The 22,275-nt window shown below is 42.9% G+C and overlaps 1 protein-coding gene across 1 annotated transcript in view; it reads left to right on the top strand.

Annotated features, from left to right (window-relative positions):
• LOC110552183 (zinc finger protein 39-like) overlaps nucleotides 1-22,275 on the top strand; it is a 35,112-nt gene that overhangs the window by 8,022 nt on the left and 4,815 nt on the right. Inside the window, exons 4-10 of the mRNA XM_060365011.1 lie at nucleotides 736-828; nucleotides 2,747-4,403; nucleotides 12,475-12,645; nucleotides 12,849-12,957; nucleotides 13,829-13,855; nucleotides 18,092-18,218; nucleotides 21,782-21,874. Of these exons, the coding sequence (XP_060220994.1) occupies nucleotides 736-828; nucleotides 2,747-4,403; nucleotides 12,475-12,645; nucleotides 12,849-12,957; nucleotides 13,829-13,855; nucleotides 18,092-18,218; nucleotides 21,782-21,874 (2,277 nt within the window). The remainder of the gene's footprint in view (nucleotides 1-735; nucleotides 829-2,746; nucleotides 4,404-12,474; nucleotides 12,646-12,848; nucleotides 12,958-13,828; nucleotides 13,856-18,091; nucleotides 18,219-21,781; nucleotides 21,875-22,275) is intronic.

Raw genomic sequence — 22,275 nt, 5'->3', positions numbered from 1 at the left:
TTTTGGTTTTGTGCTTGATTGAGCCAGTTTTTACCTTTGTGCTCTCACTGATGTTACTTCTTGTTCTAATCTTGCTCTGGTGTTTTATCCCTTCTCTGTTTCTCATTCATTTACTTCTTTTTTGTAGGAACTTACTGCTTCCCTTTTGCTGCTCTTAGCACATCTTACTACATGACTTAATAGTGGTGTAGGTGTTGTTGGTGTTTTGTTGCATTGCATCTTTAAGTTTTTTTTGTTTGGTTTTGATTGTTTTTAACAGTTCATCATTCATGACTGGTTTTTACTTTCAGTGTTTTTGTTTTGTTTTATTTTGTTTTATGTCTGACCGTGGGGTTCGGGTGTCTGGGTGTATGTTTTGTTGTGTGTGGTCCATGTACATCTGTTTGTGAGGCTTGCCTGACTGTTTGCATGTGAGGAGGCCACAGGAGACTGCCCCTTCTGTCTTTGAGGGAGACTCATGGAACCAGAAGCTTGCCTTTCCAACCTGGCTGTTGGCCAGCAGTCTTCTGGGATCGGCCTTTGGAGGCCAAAAGACAGCATTTTGGGTCCCCTGGAACTAAGGCTGGAAACAGTTGGAAACCTCCATTTGTGTGCTGGAAATTAAACCTAAGTCATCGGCAAGAGCGACCAGTGTTCTTAACCTCCAAACCATCTCTCCAACCTGGTGCATTGTTATTATTTAATGTACCTAACTTGGCAGTTAGCCAAAACTTGTATAATATTTCCTATTAATAGATCAGTGTGATCTCAAACCTGAGTTGATCCTGAAGTTGGAGCAGGAAGCTGAGCCATGGAAGAAAGAAGATGCCCCAAACCAGAGCTTCCCAGGTCAGTGAATGCACCCTGGACAAGGAGGCCAGGTTGAGGAAGCTCATCAAATGGTGGCTGTGTTGAGCTCTTTTTTCCATTTTCTCATGTCCCAAACTTGAGTATAAGTGTTCTTACTCATCCAGCAGGTAGTGTGTACAGTCTGCAAGGAAAGCTCTTTCAAATAAATGCATACCACTCGTGTTAGTCAGGGTTTCCTAAAGGAAAAAAACTGATAGAACACAGGCACATGCACAGGCACGGGATTTACGGGAATGGATTACAGGCTGTGACTCAGGTAGTCCAACAAAGGCTATCCCAACAGAAAGGCCAAGATTTTGGTACTATTCAGTCAGTTTGAGCTGTTCAGCAGTACCAATGTGCTGGAATCTGAAGGCTCTAAGAAAGCTGCTGTCTTCAATCTTCATTGGAATCCTAAAGTAGGTTCTTAAACCAGTGAAATAATGCCTCAGCAGCAGGATAGCTGTACTTGCCAGTGAGAGTGAGGGCAAGCAGCAAAAAGCAAAAGCCTCCTTTTACCATGACCTTTCATTTAGGCCACCAGACAGTTTGGCTAAAATTTAGTGTGGGTCTTCTCAAATGATCCAGTCAAGAAAATCCCTCACAGACATGTGCAGCTGCTTGAGTTTTAGTTGATTCCAGATATAGCCAAGTTAACCAAGATTGCCATCTTTGGCTGTTTTTGACATGTATTATCTTAGGCTTAGCAAATTGAGGGCAAACCCTCACATATAACTTCCTTCCCCCTTTCTAACTTTGGCAATATGTTATCTTAGCCTAAACAAATTCTATGCAGTCTGTGGTTGTTCTTACACATTTGTTGGTGCAGTCATTTTATTTAAGCTCTTGTTCTTCTTTCTTTGTTTTTATAGCTTATTTTGAATATTTATTCATGTGTTTATTGCTTATTATTTGTTCCCTAATGTCTACTTGTTTGATATTCTGGACCAAACTGGTGAATCAAGAAAATTATCAACAAACTAAAGAGCTCTATTGTGTTAAGAAACAGAAATTTTGTCACTAAAGAATCATCAGCTCTCCCCAAAATCTTCCCTGAATGAAAGAAGGAAAAAAAAATAGTTAAGGTCTGAAGAACATTCAATTTTAAGATTATTGCCTTCTTCTGATTTGATTTAATTTAATTTTGGAGCACTGATTTCCAAATCTATTATTCAGTGTGTAGATAGACACGGACTCTCAAGAGTGCTTATTATTTTATGGAAAATCCAGTTTTGATACTAATTTGAAACTAATACTAAAGGATTCATTAGAATATGAGAAAATGAAATCATATACATGAAGACAGAGTTTTTGTGAACTGGGGGCCACTTAGCACACCCCAAGGATGGGGTGCATCTAGAGCTTGGGACCCTTGGGACTTGAAGGTCAACCGAACCACAGATTGCATTTTTGCATTTTTCTAGGCTTATATTTTCTGTACTTAGGATTGTACTATGTAATTAGCCTTCTACTTTTCTCTTTGTAGAAATCACTCTAGCTCAGCACATACAATGAATTTGTACAGAAACTCCATTTGTTTTGAAATGTTAACATAGTCAGAATTCCAAAGCACAAGTAAAGGCATGGAAAAGCATGATTTTCTGAATCAGCCTGTATGTGTTCACACAGGTAGGAAAATGCCAGTCATTAATGTCAGACCTATGCAGAAATCTCACATTTTCAATGTTGAGGGTACACTCTGGTTTTTAAAGAACCAAATGTTTGTAGCCTTCCTATGTGTTATAGTTAATTCAAGAATCCATACTACTATATATGGAGCAAGATCATCAGTATCTGAAAAACACTGGAGGTATCTATGTCATTTCATCCAGGAATTCTTAGGTAACAGACAAGTGTAAAACACTTGATCTGTATGGGTGCTAACCAGAAAACCTTCCATTTCTTTATTTCCTTCTAGATACGCAGAATGTGAATGCCTGGAATGAGATCAGCCAGGACAATCAAAAGATATGTGGATGCGATCTGGTAATTGCCAAGAGCAGCACATCAGCTAAGAGGTCTAAAGCAGGAGAAACACTTACTGGCTCACCCCGTGCTTTAAGTCTGGCTGTAAAGAATGGCATGACTTCTGGAATGAGACCTGGGGCACGTAATATGTGGAGTGATGTGCTCCTCCCTGGTGAGCCCAGAGAGGTGCAGGCTGGAGAGGAACTGGACCTTCCCCATGTCACCAGGGTGTCCTCGAGACTTCCTGAGCCTCTTTGTCTGTATGGGAACACTGAGTGTGAAGAACAGCACTCTCAGTACTGTGGGCCCAGGGAAGCTTTCCACATGGAGACAGTGTGGTTACAGAGCACATTCCCTAGGAGGGCTCCCTCCAGGAAGCTGAGGGACTACGGGAAAGGAATAGAGAAGTTAGCTCTTCCTTCCCAAGGGGGTACTCAGGTACGGGAGCAGACTTTTGAATGCAAAGTATGTGGGAAATTGTTCTATAAAAATTTTCATCTCACACAGCATTTAAAAACACACAAAGAAAAGAAGTATTATAAAGGTAATAATTGTGAGCCGATGCTAAATATACGATCAAAGCTTCCAAAACATCAGAGCTTGGGTACGGGAGAAGAGCCTTCATCATTATGTAATGACGAAGAGAAATACATTTGTCAGAAATCAGAAAAAAGCGTTCAGCAGAGAATCATAGGGGATGGAAGGAATGTGTATGGGAAAACTGTGTGCTTAAAATTCAATTGCAGTGTTCAGCAGAACCCTCGCAGTGGGGAGAAATCCCATGAGTGCAATATATCTGCAAAGACAATTAGTAAGTCAGCCCTCCACCAGCTTGAGCCGCCTCACAGATATGAGAGAGTGCATGCATGTAACACATGCGGGAAATCCTTTTACCGTACACCAGATGTCCACTCGCAGTCCAGAGATCACACAACAGAGAAGACCTATGAGTGTAAAGACTGTGAGCAGTCAAAACTCATTGTGCCTCGGCAGGCTCACACACAGGAAAAGCGCTACGTGTGCAATGTCTGTGGAAAAGCCTTTTACAAAAGAGCTCACCTAAATGCGCATCAGAGAACTCACACAGGTGAGAAGCCGTATGACTGTAAAGAATGTGGCAAATCTTTTAGGCTGAAGTCGTTTCTTGTTGTGCATCAAAGAATTCACACAGGTGAGAAACCCTTTTCATGTGATACATGTGGGAAAAGTTTCAAGCAGAGGACCAGCCTCTACACACACATAAGAATTCACACAGGTGAGAAACCCTATGAATGTAAAGAATGTAGGAAATCTTTTATTCTCAAGTCATATCTCACTGTCCATCAGAGAACTCATTCTGGCGAGAAACCCTATGCATGTGATGTATGTGGAAAATCCTTTAAGCAAAATTCCCACCTTCATGCACATAAGAGAACTCACACAAGTGAGAAACCTTATGAGTGTATTGTATGTGGCAAAAGTTATAAGCAGAGTCCAAGCCTCTACACACATAAGAAAATTCATACAAGTGAGAAGCCCTATGAATGTAAACAGTGTAGAAAATCATTTAGCTTGAAGTTCCATCTCACTAGACATCAGAGAACTCACTCGGGTGAAAAACACTATCAGTGAAATGTGTGTAGATGAGCCTTTAAAGTAGAATTCACACCTGTGTGCCTCAGAGAACACATGGTGGGAAATCCTGGGGAGGACATGGAACAACTCTACCACTAACCATCTGCCCGTGTTCATTAGGGCCTTCAGAGGTGAGAAACCATCAGTGTTAGGTGGGCAGATTCAAGCTGGTCCACATCAGAGAATTCACACAGGTGACAGCCAAAGATACATCAGACAACTCACAAATGTGAGAAACGTTAAGAGCATATAAATGTAAAAATAACTCATTGTTCGGCAAAACACATACAACCTGGTTTGGTGTATGTACAAAAACCTTTCTCCAGATGTCATATCTCAGCGGTCACTCGGTAATTCACACCCTATGAGAAACCCTATGAATGTAGAAAATCCTTTAGCCATAGGTCATTCCTTACTGCATACCAAAGAAGGCACAATGGGGACATCTCCATGAATGTTGTTTATGTGCAGAAAACACTCAAGACAAACCTCCGTGTCCACCTGAAAACTCAAAACTGAGAAACCCTATGATTGTAAATACAGTAGGAAGTATGTCCACCATAAGCCATCTGTCGCTGTACATGAAAGAAGTCACATAGGTGAGTAGCCCTAAGCACATAGGTGAGTATAATGTCAGCAGAGAACCCTTTAAAAGGTGTCTAGTCTCTTTGCATTAAAGAACTTGCACCACTTCGGAACCCTGAGAGTAATCTACACTGCCTTTTCCAGTCGGCAGACTGAACATCAGTAACTCTGGTCAGAGCACATGAATAATGTTATGTGGGAAACTTACTGGCTATCAGACCTTCACTCGTACAGATGTAATCACTGTGTTTCTGAAAGAACCACATACTGTAAGTCAGACCTCAGGAAACATTTGAATTAGCACAGGGAAGACTCTGAAAACAGGTAATACTGTGGGAAATGTTTCTGTGTAAAAAGTTGCTCAGCACAAATTCTTCCCACAGAGGCCCAAAGTCCAGGAAACGGAGTGCTAAGTGCTCTCCAAGATGTACTTTCCTTACTGCGCTCATCAGCCTGTGTTTGCAGTCCATTTCTGTTAGTGAGCCCTGTGCTAAGCTCTTTAGTGGAATACAGAGGTGTGTTATGTATTGATTTATATCCAACTATCTTGCAGCAAACTCTACCTGGGTGCCCGTCCATGGTTGGCCTGAGAGCAGATAGCCTCTAGCATGTTCGGGAGCTGTGCAGAGAAGGGCACTGTGGCTTAGGAAGTGCTTTGTCCAGGGAGCTGTGGTCCTCTTAACATGCTTCTGCCATCTCGCTAGTGTTATGAAAGAGAGATCTGCATGATCTGTTTGTAATAGTGCAGACCCACAGTTTACTTTAAAAGGTGGTTGAGACAAAGAGATTGTCTTTTTAGAAAACCGTCAGAGAGATCCTGTTTGCCATCCTTCATCCTCATGATGCTTTGTGGGAAAGAAGAAATCCTGATAAAATTCCCATAAAGGCCAAATGTGTTTCTGGTAGGTATCGTCCATTAAACAGATCATTGAGTGAACATCTCTTGTATATGTGAAACCTTTCCACAGAATTGCCAGCTAGGTTTCAAAAATCCTTGGTCAAGGAAAATCATCACTATAGAACCTGTATGTTAATTTTTGAGAGAGATGTTAAAGCCCACATTCCCGTCATTTGTCGAAATCTGCATGCCAGGAGATGAATATTGTAATACTGCCTATCAGTGGGCATCAGTCTCCGTCTGGGGACCTTTGTAACACTTATGTAGAGTTTGGGAGAGGCCAATGGCACATACAGTGATACAGCTGAACAGTCTGCAGTATATTGGCTAATACACTCATGTATATATGGTTCATGGATATGAGTATATCATATGAAATGTGTTCCTTGATGATACTCAGCAGAAGGGAATCTCCATGGCTTCATGTAATACGTGTTGAAATGTACGTTACAATTTCCCTCATTCCATGCCATTCTGGCCTGTTTACTTCTAGCCTCAAACATTGTATTATACACTCCCTAGTCTTGTAGCACATCTGAATGTGTGTGGCAGTTGTTTCTGGCTCAAGTAAATAAAGATACTGTTTTTCAAACACGATGTCTCTGATAGGAAAAGTGTTTACAGTGAAAAATACACAAAGTGACGTTTGTTGACAGCTGGAGTGTGGATTGATTTTGGATTGTTGTGAACTGTATGCTCATTCTCTCCCACTTTCAGAGGGATAGTTTGTTTTTTCACACCTTTAAATGGGGCATCAGCATAGGCGGGAGATTTGCACCAAATGCTTTGTAACAGGTTCTCTTTAATTTCTATTTTTTAAAAAATAGAACCTGTCTCAGTGTGACATGCTGAAATTAGATAAAGTACTTGCCATATAACCTAGAATGTGATTAAAAATACATTCTCTAAGCATTATGGTGAATTAGATTACAAGTGTCTATCGTTTAAGTTGGTAGGAGGCTACAACAGAATGTTGAGAGTGCCATGATGTATGTTAGAATGCGCCAAAAAGATGGAAACATGGAAGCAGTAAGTAATCCATTGTATACTGACCTGTGGAGGCAGAGCCATAAAGTCCTTTATTAGTGGATAATGTATGGCTTTCGTACTGCAGCTGCCCGCAGGCCAAGGTGGTAATCAAAGCGGCTGACCCCGCGCGTGGCCAATGGTGGGGAAAGTGCCCGGAGCAGCTGTAGTGGTTCATCCCCAAGCTCTGGTGTCCTGCTGCTTCCCCAAGCTGCGGCACACTGGCTCCCTCCCTGCTGCGCCTCCTTCCTCCCCAAGAGCCATGCCTAGCCTGTCAGCACCTCAGCGGGAGCTGTCCATGGTGACTCTTCCTGCCTCAGACTGCCTACTGCTGCAGCCATGGGAGCACAATGGCGGTCACATAACTATGTGTGTGCATATTTAAAGGGAAAATGGTAAGGTACATAGCCAGATTAAAAACAACATAGCCAGACTAAAAATAATTGTTCCAGAGAACAGTAGATTATAGTTCAAAATGGTATTTTAGATTTAAAGCAAAATAGGTCCTTATGCAATAGTAAAACTGACACTGATAAAACATCTCTATGTATTTAATAACATTATATAAAGCAAAATACTCAAGGGTTCAGGGTTGGAGCAAGAACTCTAGGGCTAGAGGAGGCATTGAAGTGACAGTGTACAGTTGAAAACATTTCTGAAGTAAAAGCCTTGGTAGTTGTGCCTGAGCACATGTTTGGCTGTGTGGAATCCCAATGCTGGGCAACCAGAGCCAACTCTGTAACTGCCCATAACAGCTTTAGGAGGCTCCCATCCTGCCTATCCAGCACCTGTCAATCTTCTCTTTACTCCTGGTCTCTGGCGCTCTTCCCCAGGAACTCTGCTGGGAAGAGCAGCTTTCCCAGCACTGTCCCCCTGACCTTGTCCAGCAGCCAGGAATCTGTGGTGATCTGAATGAGAATGGTCCTCAGAGGCTCATATATTTGAATGCTTAGTTACCAGCGAGTGGAACTGCTTGAAAGGAATAGAAGGATTAGGAAGAGTAGCCCTGTTGGAGGAGGTGTGCTGACTCAGACACTGCTCTCCCATTGAGTCCAAATGTTTTTTTCTTGTGGATCTTTTGTTGTTCCTGTTGTTATGGTTGTTTTTGTTTTTTGAGATAGGGTTTCTCTGTGTCACCTTGGCTTTCTTGGACTCACTCTGTAGACCAGGCTGGCCTCTAACTCAGAAATCCACCTGCCTCTGCCTCCCTGAATGCTGGGATCACAGGTGTGCGCCACTGTGCACACTTATTTTGGTTAAAGACAAAAGAAAACAAATTTATGCTCCTAGTGTTGCCCACCATTTGCATTACTGTGAGAAAACACTCAAGGTAATCAACTTAGGGAGAAACCCTGAGTTTTGCCTCGTGTTTGCAGAAGATCCAGTTGATGGTTGGCTGGCTTTTACACTTGTAGCAAGGCAGTGTTTTTGAGGGGGTTGGGGGGGAGTTAATGCCAGAGGTATGCTTTCACATCCTGGAGGCCAGAGAGCAAAGAGAAGACAGACCTAAAAAGGTCAAAGAAAAATGAGTCTTCAAAGCCACATGTTTGGTGCTGTTTCTTCTCCCCAGGTCGACTGTCTCGCTCCTTTCACATATGTACCAAGTCCCAGTTGCCTTCACACAGAGTACACAGGTACATTAAACCATTTATGGCAGAGCCCTCATGACTGACCAGGCCTAGAAATATCCTCAGATACAGACAGAGGGTTGGTACAATTATAAGTTCATCTCTTAAGTCAAACTGACAAGATTAACTACACTTAGAAACCCATCTGGGTTCATTGCTTTCAAGAAGAGGATGAGGGCTGCAGAGACGGTTTGCTGGTTAAGAGCACATATTGCTCTTGCACAGGGCCTGAGTGTAAAAATTTAAAGTGTACATTTAAGACTTGTAGCTTCCTAAGCCAGGAATAGTGGCATATACCTTTAAGCCCAGCATTTGGGAGGCAAAGGCTGGTGATCTCTGTGAGTTCAGAACCAGCCTGGTCTACATAGGGAGCTCCAGGCTATCCAAAGCTAAGTAATAAACCCTGTCTGAAAAAAAAGAGAGCGACTGTAGCAGCTTTGAAACTGCAGAAATGGTTCAGTGACCATCAGCACTCACTGCTTGTATAGAGGACCCAAGTTTGGTTCCCAGTATCTGTATTCAGTGGTTCCAAATTGCCTGTACGTCCAGTTCTAAGGAATCTAACGCCCTCCTTCAGCCTCTGTAGGCACTGCTTGCAAGTGGTGCACATAGAGACAAGCAGGCACACACAGATATAAGTTTAAATAAAAGAAAGTTTGGGGCTGGAGAGATGGCGCAGCAGTCAAGAGCATTGCTGTTTTCCCACTTAGTTGAATTCCCATCACCCACATTGAGTTGCTTGCAACAACCTATAGCTCCAGCTCTGAGGCCCCGGGGGAGACTAATAGGATGTCTCCAGTTTCTTTGGGCACCCCTATGCACATTGCACATGCCCCCTCACACACATAATTAATAAAACGTTTTGAATTGTAGATTCATGTGTACGCATATGACTATGCAAGCACAGGTACTAAAAATAAACATGTCTGGGTAGACAGGGTAGGGCATGGGCCAAAGCAATAAAGAAAGTTTAAAGGTGCCTAATAAGTAGTTGTTGAAGCTATAAAAAGTTTATTATATTGTTAGTTTTGTGTGTGTATTTATATATGTGTGTATATTTTTCTGCAATAATATATATGTAAAATATATTTATAAAAAGCAAAGCTAAGCCAAGTATGGTGGCAAACACCTATAATCCCAGTAGCCTAGTAGCCCTGTGGAGGATGGAAGATAAGTTCAGTGTTATCTTCAGCTAGATATTGAGACTGAGACCAACCTGTGCTCTGTGAAATGTCCAAAAAACAAACAGACGAAGTTGACAGCCTTAGTGCCCAAGAATTTCATTACTGGACCAGGTGAGTAGCTTACAGTGCTGTTCAAGAACTTGTGAAGCTCTGGGTTTCATATCTAACTGTTGGCAGAGTTTTCTGTTAAACAGCAGGGACTGGAGAGGTGGCTCAATGGTTAAGAACACAGTGCTTTTCCAGAGGACTGAGGGTTAGTTCCCAGTACATGGCTATTTACATAACTACGTGTGACTACAGTTCTAGGGCATTTGGGCACCTTCTGGCCTCCTCTGGTACCAGGCGTGCATATGACACAATTACATCCATACAGGCAAAACACTTACACACAAAATATACATGTCTTAAGAACAACAACAAAGATCTAGTATACTTTTTGGAATAGGCAAAGCCAGACTTACTGAGAGCATGAGAGAAGCTAATTCTTTTTTTCTTTTCTTTTTCTTTCTTTCTTTCTTTTTTTACTATTACACAAGTGTATTCATTATGTAATAATTCATTGAGCCTTTCATAGATAGAATGCACATTTATTTTGTTTGCATGCTATATGTTAATAAAAACAGTATCATATACTGTCACAAAACTCCATGGCAAAACTCTTTGATTTACATTTCTTACAGTTTTTTTCTCCCAACTCCACCCCAATCCCTTCCAACACCCCAACACTAGGTAGGAGAGAAAAAAGGGTTAGTGAGTGGGAGAGGAGTGCAGTTCTCTTAGCTGCTTCCTGCTGGTTAGGGTCATTGGGTTCCTTGGAGCCAGTCCAATTCTTGTTTTAGGAGATCTCCAACTTCTTGACTCAAAACAGCAACCAGGAGCATCAAGAGAGAAGCAGGAGCAACTTTGATCTTTTTCTGAGCTCCACACTCTCTGGGCTCTGGCAGTTATTCTCTCTACAGAGACCTCAGATTTAAACTATCTGCAGCTGGCAAAGAGCTCAGAGCCCACAGGAAGCAAATGGTCTGCTGCTGTGGATCACCCGAATCAGTCCCACATCCCACACGTGGGACCAAAACAAAAACATGTTTATATCCACAACACAGTCTTTCAGAATAATCAAAGAATTTAGTATCCTCTTACTCTTTGCCTAGCCCATCATCAGAAGGATGGTAATTGTCTCCAAATCCTAAACCTTGGGCAGCCCCATACACTTATCAGTTGTTAGGTCAGTTTTGTAAGTGGTAAACTCTACACTTAATTTTTAAAAATCATGTGTGGGGGTGGTGGGAGGGAAATATGTAAGTGTGGGTGAAGGTACTCAGAGAGTCCAGAAGAGGGTGTTGGGTCCCCTGAGTCTTGAGTTACAGGGGGTTATGAGCTCCCTGGTGTGGATGCTAGGAACAGAATTCGGTTCTCTGCTCTTGTGCATTTGCTTTTACCAATGACAAATCTCTCCAACCCCAACTGCATTTTTTTTTTTTAATGATACAACTTTTCCTTGCAATGTCCCAATGGCATGGTGCTCACCAGCCTTACACAACAGCATCCTTCACACAGCAGGGCAATTGTGGTGGTGGGTTCCATAAGGACAGGTTTTGACCAAGAATGTATTCCTAGGAGATCACTCTGGTTTCTCCTTCAGCAACCCAGACACTGTTCTCCATCCAGGGAGATCAAATAAAGCATTGCCTGGTACAGAAGACAGTTATTTCAGAATAAGGTGAAGCGTTGAAAGTGAGCAAGGACCAAAGACTCCATTAGTAAATAGGCTTTACACTTCAAACTGAAGTTTCCAGAATAATTCCCCAGGAGTCTTCTATCCAGGAATTGACAAGCTCATTTAGATTAACTTATAAGAATGGGGCAATTGTATGTCTTTGATGTTTTATTTATTTGGCTGTCCTGGAATTCTTTAGGTAGACCAGGCTGGCCTGGAACTCAAGAGATCTGCCTGCCTCCATGCAATGTGTACCACCAAGCCCAGCGTGTGTCTTTGGTTTTATAATCTTGGAGGCAGTTTAAAATATTACACTTCTACCAAGAGCCAAAGTTATGTATGGCTCAGGTCCTCTTCTAATTAAAAAAAAAACAAAAACTGGAGTTATGATGAAATATAAGAAACAGCCTTCGCTTCAACAAGAGACTGTTCTCTTCCGTTTTTCTCCCTTTCACATAGTACTTTAAATTTTGAAGAGGGGCGGTTGCTTCCCTATTTTCCTGTGGTGGTTTGGATTCTAAGGGCAGTTGTGGTACTTTGGTTTTCTTTAACTTATTTTGTGTCCATCCTCAAAAGACTGATAACTAGCTATCTACTAATAAGTGGGTTGCTTATGTACGAGTGTTCTGCCTGCTTGTAGGACTGTGCACATGTGTGCAGTGTCCATCGACTCCAGGGAGCATTCTGGATCCCCTGGCTGCCACGTAGGTGCTTTAAATTGAACCCAGATCTTCTGGAAGAGTAGCCTGTGCTCTTAACTAGCTCCAAGATTTTTTCTTTTCTTTCTTTCTCTGACCTGGAACTCAGAGATCTGTTCACCTCCGCCTCTTCAGTGCTGGGATTAAAGGAATGTGCCACCGCACGGACCCAGCTAAAAGGTTTTTTGTTTGTTTGTTTGTTTTCATAAAGCAGTTGTTTCTGGGTTTAGCCGCACAAAGGATTCCCTTTAGAGCTTTGTTGTATTCAAAAATGCAACGACGTCACCAGAGAGTGACGGGGATGCCCTAACCTGTCAAAACATTCAAGACGGTTGCGTTTCACACGCTCCGAGATCCGGACGTCCCCGCGCACTTTCGGTTTATTTCCGGCGTCGCCATCTTGCTTCCGGTTTCTGCGGGGTCGGGGGTGTGGATTCCGGCCTCGGTCCCGCGCCAGCCCGTCTGAACGTCACCGTGTAGTCAGACGCCTGCCTCCTGGGTGAGTGCAGCCGGTTTCTGCCGGCCGGGCAGGTGCCGTGCGGTGTGCTGACGCGCGGCCTGTGCGGGGGGGCCCTGCGTCCCGAGGTGGCCGAGCCTCCCCCTCCTGGAGGCTGCCGAGAGACTTACAGTCAGCCGTACCCCGTCTCCTCCGGGTCCTGATCCCGGAGCCACAACTGCTGTGTCCGCTGTCCCGTTGCCTAGCAGTGACAGTCCTCGCTCTCAGAGCAGCCTGACGTGTGCTGGGGCATCCCGGCCTCCATCTTTACCTGCGAGTCTCTTAGGTGTGTTGGCGTCTGTTGGACAGGGCAGAGTAATTGCACACACTTTGACTGCGGAGACAGGCTGTCCACCTCGGATGGACAGTTAAGAGTGACCAAAGTAAGGACTCCACCACGATCCAACTTGCTGATCCCGTGAGTTTATTGGATTTACTTATACAGAGAGGATGGATGACCCCAGACCACCAAGGCCCACCCCATGATGGATGCTGACCTCATGGAGAGCCACATACAGTTAACTCTCCATTTCACGCATACTCTAGATCATTAGCAAGGTGAGAGAGGTGCCATGGGCGAGAATGGTTGGAATCCCAGGCGAAGGTCCTTAACCTGCGTACATTAGAATGTAACAGCTCCATTACCACCGCCTTAGACCTGTGTTATTTGGCTTATTTCATTGTTATGGATTTCTGGTCAGCCCTGGACCAAAGCGTTTTGTCTGTGAAACAAATATGTGAACCAACTGATGTGGGTGGAGTCGTGTGCGGTACCTCCGCGTTGACAGAAAACTAGGAAATCTTGCCCAGGTGTCTTCTATAATTTCTGTGACTGCATCGTGTTCATTAAACATCCGTCCTTAAAACGCTGCAGTATGCCTTCATGCTATAGTTACTAAGCAAGCGGCAAATACTTTCACTAGCCTCTACGTAAACTATAGGTTTGCTTTCTAATTGTGTTCTTTCCATCAAATTCCATTGAGTTCTTTCAATTAAAACAGTTGTGGCGGTTCTCAAGTGTAAGGGACTGTCTTCACACAGGAGGCTTTTTTTGTTGTTTTCTAGGTTTTTCCCTCAGTCACTATGTAGAGATATTGGAGCCCACCAACAAGGCACAGCAAGTGCCTGTTCACACCTGTTCGCCTTCTTTTCCAGCTGCGATTCCAAGGTACTCCATGTGCCTTAGAGAGCGAGGAGAATGAGCACAGCTGTGGTGAGTGGTGTTATTCCTGGCCTTGTTTTACCTTGTGGTTTAAGATCTTTTTTGTGAGATAATTAAAATTGAAATGAAAAAAATAAACATAAGACACAAATATGCACAGACATAGTAAGATCATAATGTTGATACAGCTACATCATAAAGGCTTTAGAGTCATTTGAACTGTGCAGTTTAGTCACTGGTTTTTCTAATCGCATGCTATTTGTGGTAGAGCTTGGATTGACCCCAGGAGGAGAATATGATCAAGTCTCAGGGCCTGTGGCATCTAAGCAGGCTTCATGGACACAGGCACGCTGATGAGCACACTGCTTCACTCCCAACCCAGAGATAAGCAAAGATCATGATTGTTGCGATTCTCTGGTACTCAAGACACATCTGTTCCATCACAGTTTTAAGTTACAGTTCAATGATAGCACAATTCTCTAGCTGCCTTACTTGAAATTTCTGCCACATTTGAGACTATTATTTGTGATCGTCATGTGGAAATTTTTTCATTTCAAGTTTTTTTTCCCTCGTGTGTGTGTGTGTGTGTGTGTGTGTGTGTGTGTGTGTGTGTATTTGTAGACGTGGGCAAATATGCATGTGAATGCATATGCGTGTGGAGGCCTGAGTTGGTGTTAGATACCTTCCTTGATTACTTTCTTTATATGGCGGAGTCTCTCACAGTTCTCGTGGCTCTCGCCTGACAGCTTGCCCTGGGGATCCCTTGTCTCTGCCTCCCAAGTGCTGGGATTATAGGCTGCCACTGTACCAGCCTGTCTTTCATAGGGTCTGAGGGTCAGGACTCTGTTCTCTCATGTCGAGCATTTTATCTTCAGCACCCCTTTCTGTGCTCATGACCCCACTGTGAAACGAATTGTATGACTGTCCTTGTGTTCTGCTTTTTGTCCCTTCCATCCCACTGTAGACTCTGCTTCAGGCCTCTGCGGCTTGGCTTTCTTAACTATTTCTCTGTAGCTTGTATCTTTTGCTCAGCTTTCAGATCATGAGTTTGACACCTGTGTAGCAAGGTAAGGGCACCTCTAGGCCCCTTGTCCAAATGCAGACCGCATCCTCCATTCTTTCTTTATGTGGTATTTAGAGCAAAATACCAAGTGGCTTTTACCTCACGCTAAAAGGAGGCATTTTCCCCCTTTGACCTCTTCTTCCTCCCTCCCTGTTCTTTGTCTAGTAACTGTTCAGAAGTAGGGCGTAGCATTTGTTTTGATTTGTGCATGCTCACGTGTGACATGGAGGTCAGAGGACAACTTGTGGGAGTTGGTTCTCTCCTTCCACCATAGCCTTAGGGATTGAATTCAAGTCACCAGGCTTGGTAGCAAGCCTTCACCCTCTGAGTCATTTCACCAGCCCAGAAGTAAAGTTTTGTTGTGTTTACAGAAAGCCATTCGTTTTCTGGTGGCTGCTGTTTCTTTTGTCATGTATTCAAATTTCTTGAATTTTAGTTATATTATTACTAACCAACAGTTTCTTTCAAAAATGCCTTTTTTTCCCTCCAAAAAATATAAGCAGAGTAGTTGTAGCTTGTGATTCCTCAATGCTTGTATGCTATATATAGATTTACTATTACTCATACGTATATGAATATGTATATGTTGTTACTCATAACCATTCGTTGAAATGCTCAGTGGTCCAGCCTTAGGCTCTGTGGTGCCTTTTAAAAACTAGACCGGGCTTCTTTGTCTGGCGCCCTCTTTCGGCCTTTCTTGGGATATCACATGTGGTGTTTAGGCAGGCGACAGCTTCAGCTTTGGAGTCGCATATTCATGTCTGTGTCACCTCTTGTTTTACCACTTGAGCTGCCCTTGTCTCTCCTGTCCCCACTCCTTGCTGGTGCCCTTCCCCCTCAATGGGCCCCTTCTCTAACGTCGCCTGTACTCCATCATCCCCTTTTGTTTCCCCTCCACCCTCCATCAGTCCCTCAGCGCACGCTCATGTCTTCAGACATATGTATATATGGTACGGATTTAACTCCAGATTCCACACCTGACAGAAACGTGATGATTGGCTTTCTGATTCTGGCGTATTTCAACGTAATAATTACCTCTAGTTCCACCATTTCCCTAACAGATGTTATAATTTCATTCTTTGTGGCTGAAGAAAATTCCATTTTATATATTTGTCATATTTTCTTCACCTGTGATAGACACTTAGGCTGGTTCCATTTTTTTTACTAAAGTGAATAGTACCACAATAAACACAGATGATCAGGCGTCTCTGCAAGAGGCAGCCTCAGATTCCTTTGAGTACATTTCCAGAAGTGGAATATCTGACCCACATGGTAGTTTTATTTTTAGTATTTGGAGGAACTTTCATGTTGATTTCTGCAGTGGCTGCATTAGATTAGACATATGAGCTGTATAAGTGATGTATAAGAATTCCTGTTTCCATACACCCTCGGCAAGACTTGTTTGTTCTTAACTGATAACTGTTGTAATGGGTGAACCTGGGATGCCTATGTGGCTTTTATTTGCATTTTCTTGGTAGCTAATGACATAGAACATTTTTTTCATCTGCCTATTGGGCATATATACTTCCTCATTTGAGGAATATCTGTTTGTTGTGTTTGTCCGTTTATCAGTTGGATTATTTGTGAGTTTGGTGTTTACTTTTTTGGTTCTTTGTGTGTTGTAAATGCTAATCCTATTAGATATGTGGCTGGCAAAGATTTTTGTCCCATTCTGTAGGCACGCTGCTGTGCAAAGTATTTTTAATTCACTGGTCCCTTATTTGTCAATTCTCGTAGTAAATTCCAATTTTGCCTAGGCTTATATTTTGACAAACTCCTAGCCACCGTTATACTACATGCGAAATGCCGAAGCGTTTCCTTTAAATTCATTAACAAGCCAAGGCTATTCAAACTGTATAGTGGTGAGGTCTTGGCCAGTGCAGTATGGCAAGAGAAAGAGATCCAAGGGCAGAAATCAGTTCATCTTTATTTGCAGGTGGTGTGATCTTATACCTACTCTAAGCACTCCACCAGGAAACTGTCAGATCAGATGACACTGCCAACAGTATGTCAGGAATAGAAAAGCAGCACATGAAACTCAAGAGGTGGTCCATTTTCTAATAACAGTTGTACAGAGAAAAAAATCAGTTGCATTTACAATATAAATTTAACAAACCTCATAATGTAGTAATTCAAAAGTATGAGGCTAAAGACCTCTAAAATGGAGACTTCCTGATAGTAAAGAAAAAAAACTGAGTAAGGAAATGTAAGATTGAAAGAATTCCCATGCTCATGGATTGGCCATGTATTTTTTCATGGTATATGTTTATTCTGAAATATGTTTGTACACATTTATACGTGTGCATGCATGTGTGTGTGCATGTATGTCTCATGTTTCCTGGGATGACCTTGAACTTGAGATCATCTTGCCTTCACTTTCTGAAGTGCTAGAATCACAGATAAGAGCCACCGTGCCTGCTTGAAGTATAAATTATCTAATTTTGAACTTTCTTGTTTTCCCAGAATAAATGTTAAAGTCTTCTGCAGTTCTCAACATCTGCATCTTTTCCTCAGTCACTGAATACATTTCCAATTCTTTGTTTCATGTTCTAAGTTGCTTTAAAGCCACTTTACTCCGTTTGTTGAAGTTAGCTACACCGGAATTTCTAATTCTTTATGTTCTTTGTGAACACTTGTAAGATCTTGTTTGTCCAGTTGCCTGTTAGGCGTCTTATATTTGATGGCAGAAACTTTAAACGAGTATGTCTAAGATCCGTTGTAACTCGTGCCTATCACTATGAGTGTCATTTATTCCATTTTCAGTTTACTCCCTGTATAGACCAGGTTGGCCTCAAACTCAGAGATCCTCCTGCCTCTGCCTCTCATGACCTTGGATTAAAGGTGTGCTCAGCACACCTGGCCAATTTACCCTTCTTTATAGGACACTGGTGATGTGTATTTCTTTGTGGCTACTAGCAGCTCTTCTAGTTTTAGGAAGGATATAATAGGCTGCCTATGAAAATGAATTTGTAAGTATATTTTGAATATACTTGGAGTTGAGGCATGTGTTTAAGTGGAAAATCAAAGGAATATCAATTTTATGTAACATGTTTTCTACCTTGGTCACATGAACTGGCGAGTAGGCAAGGCAGTTTGTAGTTAGTTTTCTTCCTTAATAAAGAATGCCTGTAAGGTCCATCTCATGTAAGAGATGCTTGTGGAGCGACGTGACCTGCTGTCTTCCTGTCTCTGACCCAAGGCTGAGCAGAGTTGTTTCACTGCAGGGGCTGGTGTCATTTGAGGATGTGTCTGTGGACTTTTCCTGGGAGGAGTGGCAGGACCTGGATGCTGCTCAGAGGAAGCTCTACAGGGACGTGATGCTGGAGACCTACAGCAGCCTGGCGTCCTTGAGTGAGTAGAGGGCCACAGTAGTCCCGGTAGAAGCTTAGTCCTTTTTGGTAAATACAGGAACACTCCCAAGGGTGGTAGTCATTGGTTTTGTCTTTTTCCCTGTGCTAGGCCAAACCTAGAGCCTTGCACATGCTGGGAAAGCACCCTACCACTGAGCTGCCACTGCACATGGTAACTGTACATATTTATAATGAAAGTTGTCATTTTAATATTTGTGTAGTATCAATAGTGATCAGTGTTTCATAAGTCTAGAAACTTAGATTTATTAGTTCTCTCTATTGAGAGCATTTAAAACCCTCCCTCTTATTTTCTTTCTGTTTGCTCATTTAACGCATATGAGTATTTTGCCTTGTTGTATGTGTGCATACTGTGTATGCCTGGTACTTGAGGAGCTTAGAAGATGATGTCGGATCCTTTGGAGCTGGAGTTAGGGATAGTTGTGAACTGCCAGGTAGGTGCTGGGAACCAAAGCCAAGTCTTCTGTAAGAAAAACAAGTGTTCTTGCCCACCAAGCCATCTCAAGCCCCATAAAACCCTCCCTCTTACTTTCAAGTAATTGTTGCCATCTGTATTTAGCGTTTGTGTGCCATAGAGCAATGGTCGTTATGTGTCTCATCCAGCTATTCCCCTTGCCTCTGTGAACCATCTTCTCTCCTTCCTTCCTTCCCACACACCATTCCTCGGCCCTCGTAGCTAGATGTTCTTTCTTTATGTTTCAGGCTAACCTTAGCCTCCAGCTGTACATGTGGATACAGTGTTTGTTTCTTTTGGCTCGATCTCCCTCACTTAATATGAGGGTCTTTTCATTGACATCCATGTCCTGTGACAGAAAATCCAGGGTCTTTCCATAGTAAGATGAGGTCATCCTCTCTGTGTTTAGCACATTCTCGTACCAGTTTATCTGGTGGCAGAACACTCAGGGAGATTCCATATTTCGTCTTCTTATGTGGTGCTGCAATAACTGTGCACAGAGAGTTCTCTTCAGAACAGAGGTGGGTTTCGCACGCGCGCGCGCGCGCGCGCGTGTGTGTGTGTGTGTGTGTGTGTGTGTGTGTGTTGTGGACAGTTCACGGCCCAGCATTTCAGTAAGCGCCATGCTGTTTCTCGTAGTGACTATTAGTTACATTTCCAGCAACACGCTTTCCCTTGTCTGTGTGTCCTCCCAGCGTTTGTAACATCACTGCGGTTGTGGTGCAGTGAGAGCCTGTTGCTGTTTGATTTGAAATTCCATGGCAGTTAGGGATATTCACATCCTTGTGTCTGTGGAGAAATATCTTGTGGTCATTTGCCCAGATTTCACCCGATCATTCCCTTTTATGCTCGTGCGCTATATAAGTTCTGGAAGGCAGTCCGTTATCAGCTAGTAACTCGTTAATATTTTCTCTTTCTATGTGTTTTTCTTGTAACTTTCTCAATTGTTAGCTTTTCTGAACTAAAGTTTTAAATTTTTATGTAACCCTGTCTTTGTTTTTTGTTTTTTATATTTTGTGTATGTAGATGCGTCTGTGGGTGAGCACAGGGGCTGTGGAGGCCAGCAGCTAGCATTACATTAAGTGAACACCTTACATGGGTGCTGGGAACTAAGTCAGTTCTTCCCCAGCTCAGCGAGTGCTTTTACCCACTGAGCTGTTTCTCCAGCTCCCATAATTCTGGTTTTCGGTGCTTTCTTTGCTTAACTGTGATTTTGATGTCAAGTTTTAAAAGTTGACCTTTGCCTAGATTTATATCCCTTTGGTGTTTCCCCTGTTTTCTAGTATTGGTTTTATAATTTCATAATCTACATTTAAATACATTGAAATTTTGACTTGACTTCTGTGTATGGGAAGAGGCGGGCTTAATGTTTCTCTCCAATATAAGGCTATCTAGTTAACATCTGGTTTCATGGAGATTTTCCTTCTAAATTGAGATTTTCCTTCTCAACATCACTCTGGTTGCCTTTTGTGAGGGTTGGCTGACTCTGAGCCTGTGCATTTGCTGTTGGTGTCTGTGTTTCATTGTGATGGATTCCCTGCTTTTTCTTCCTGCCTGTGCAAGCTCTTTTGGTAACCTCTCTTCTTAGAATGTTTTGTGGTTAGGTTCTGATTGCCTGTTCTTTTATTCTTTTATTTTGGTTGGTTGGTTTTTGGTTTTGTTTTTAGAAACAGGGTTTCTCTGTGTAGCCCTGGCTGTCCTGGAACTCGCTCTGTAGACCAGGCTGGTCTTGAACCCAGAAATCCACCTGCCTCTGCCTCCCGCATACTAGGAGTAAAGGCGTGGGACACCACCCCCAGCCTTTTATTTTTCTAAATTAAAATCTACAACTGTTCCAAAACTCACTGGTATTGATTGCTTAGAACTGTCCCTTTGTGTAGTTTTGACACAGATGTGGGGACTGGAACTTTGCTTGTGGTGCTGGGCTGGTGTTAAGCACTGTGGAGTCTTTGTAAGCGCTATTTATATTCCTGGTAAGTTCTTTAAGTTACTGTGAGCACTCCATCCAGTGTCCTTTTCTGTCCCATGACAAGGAAAGACTTTGTGAATAGCCGGACTTGCTTCCCTGGTTGCCTTGAGCAAAGAGACTCCCAGTTACTTGATGGCTGGTCTGACTTCTCCTAGGGCAGTACCCTGCCATACACACGCCAGGGCACTCGGAGGAAACCACAGCTGTTTGCTCTCACACAAGGTTCAGTGCCAGCCAGCACAGTTTCGAAGTTTCTAACTGAATTTTGCTCTCATGCGTTTTGGTGAATTCTGGGTGACTCTACAGCCATGTCCACCTAGGTGTCCAAAGGGGAGCACTTCCCTTGTGGCCTGACAGAGACTGCTGTGGCCAGTGTTAGGTAAACGATGCTTTGCCTGATGCAGACATTCCTTCATTCACATCCTGGCTTCCTGTTTGTGGACAAAGCCTCCTCTCTGGTTGTAGAAATAGACAGTTCAGCTCACTTGGAGAGCTGCCCGGGAGGTGCCCTTCTGTGCTGTGTGCCCTGGTGTTGTTCCGAGAAAAGCCTTCTCTCCAGTCGTCTCTTCTTACCTAATTTTAGTGGGTGAGCCGATCGGGTAAGACCAAGAATCGAGTAGCAGAGACTGGAACTGAATCCAAGAGACCAGAAGAGGATTTTATCTCTTAAAAAAGAACTCTTGCTGTTGATGCTCTGTTGCTGATGTGTTTGTATTCAATTCTTATACGTCGTTTTTCTCCTTTCTCCCGCTTTCCTCTGATTCCTATTGACTGTGTATGTTTGTGTGTGTGTGTGTGTGTGTGTTGGGGGAGGTATTCAGAGCTCACTGCTACCCATCTACTGATCTGGCCAACCCCTGTAGTATCTGACAGAGGATGTTTAAATTTTTGTTGATTCAATGCATTTTTGTATTTTTTACTTGCTTTTTTTTTTCCTTGATCCAGGTAGTCAGTCAGAATGATGCCTTTATTCTGTATATATTTATTTTATTTTAATGTCCTCAGCACTGGTTATAAATGCATGTTCACATAGAGTGCTTATATTGGTACTATCATTGCTGAACATCTGAAACCAGTATTTTGCCATTGGGGGTACAACTTGTACAATATCTCCTATTCACAGATCAATGTGAGAGCAAACCTGAGTTGATCCTGAAGTTAGAGCAAGGAGCTGGGCCATGGAAGGAAGAAGATGCCCCAAACCAAAGCCTCCCAGGTCAGTGACTATGCTCTAGGCAGGGAGTCAGTCCTCATCAGATGGTGTGTGAAGTTCTTTTTACTCAAGTTTGCCATCTCCCAACCTTGAGACCAGCTTCTTAATCAGACGCGTGCTATACTATGTCCAGAGGAGGCTCTCATTTACAAACGTGCCCTTCTCTCCTATTTTTGCTGTGTATTTTCATAGGCTTAGCACATTCTGCTCGGTCTTATTAAATATATATATATATATTTTTTTTTTGGTTTGGAGGCTTTTTTGTTGTTGTTGTTGTTCTGTGTTTTGTTTTGTTTTTTAAGCGTTTTCTCCTTTTTGCTCCAGGCTTGCTAAGCCCAAACGCAGCACAAGCTGCCGCAAGCCCGCCTGGAGAGTCTTAAATGGTTTTAAAACTAAACCTCACT

The sequence above is a fragment of the Meriones unguiculatus genome, chromosome 11, assembly GCF_030254825.1.
Source record: "Meriones unguiculatus strain TT.TT164.6M chromosome 11, Bangor_MerUng_6.1, whole genome shotgun sequence".
Classification (NCBI taxonomy): Eukaryota; Metazoa; Chordata; class Mammalia; order Rodentia; family Muridae; genus Meriones; species Meriones unguiculatus.
Note: the sequence above shows the minus strand (reverse complement) of the source record. Positions and strands in the feature narration are given on the sequence as shown.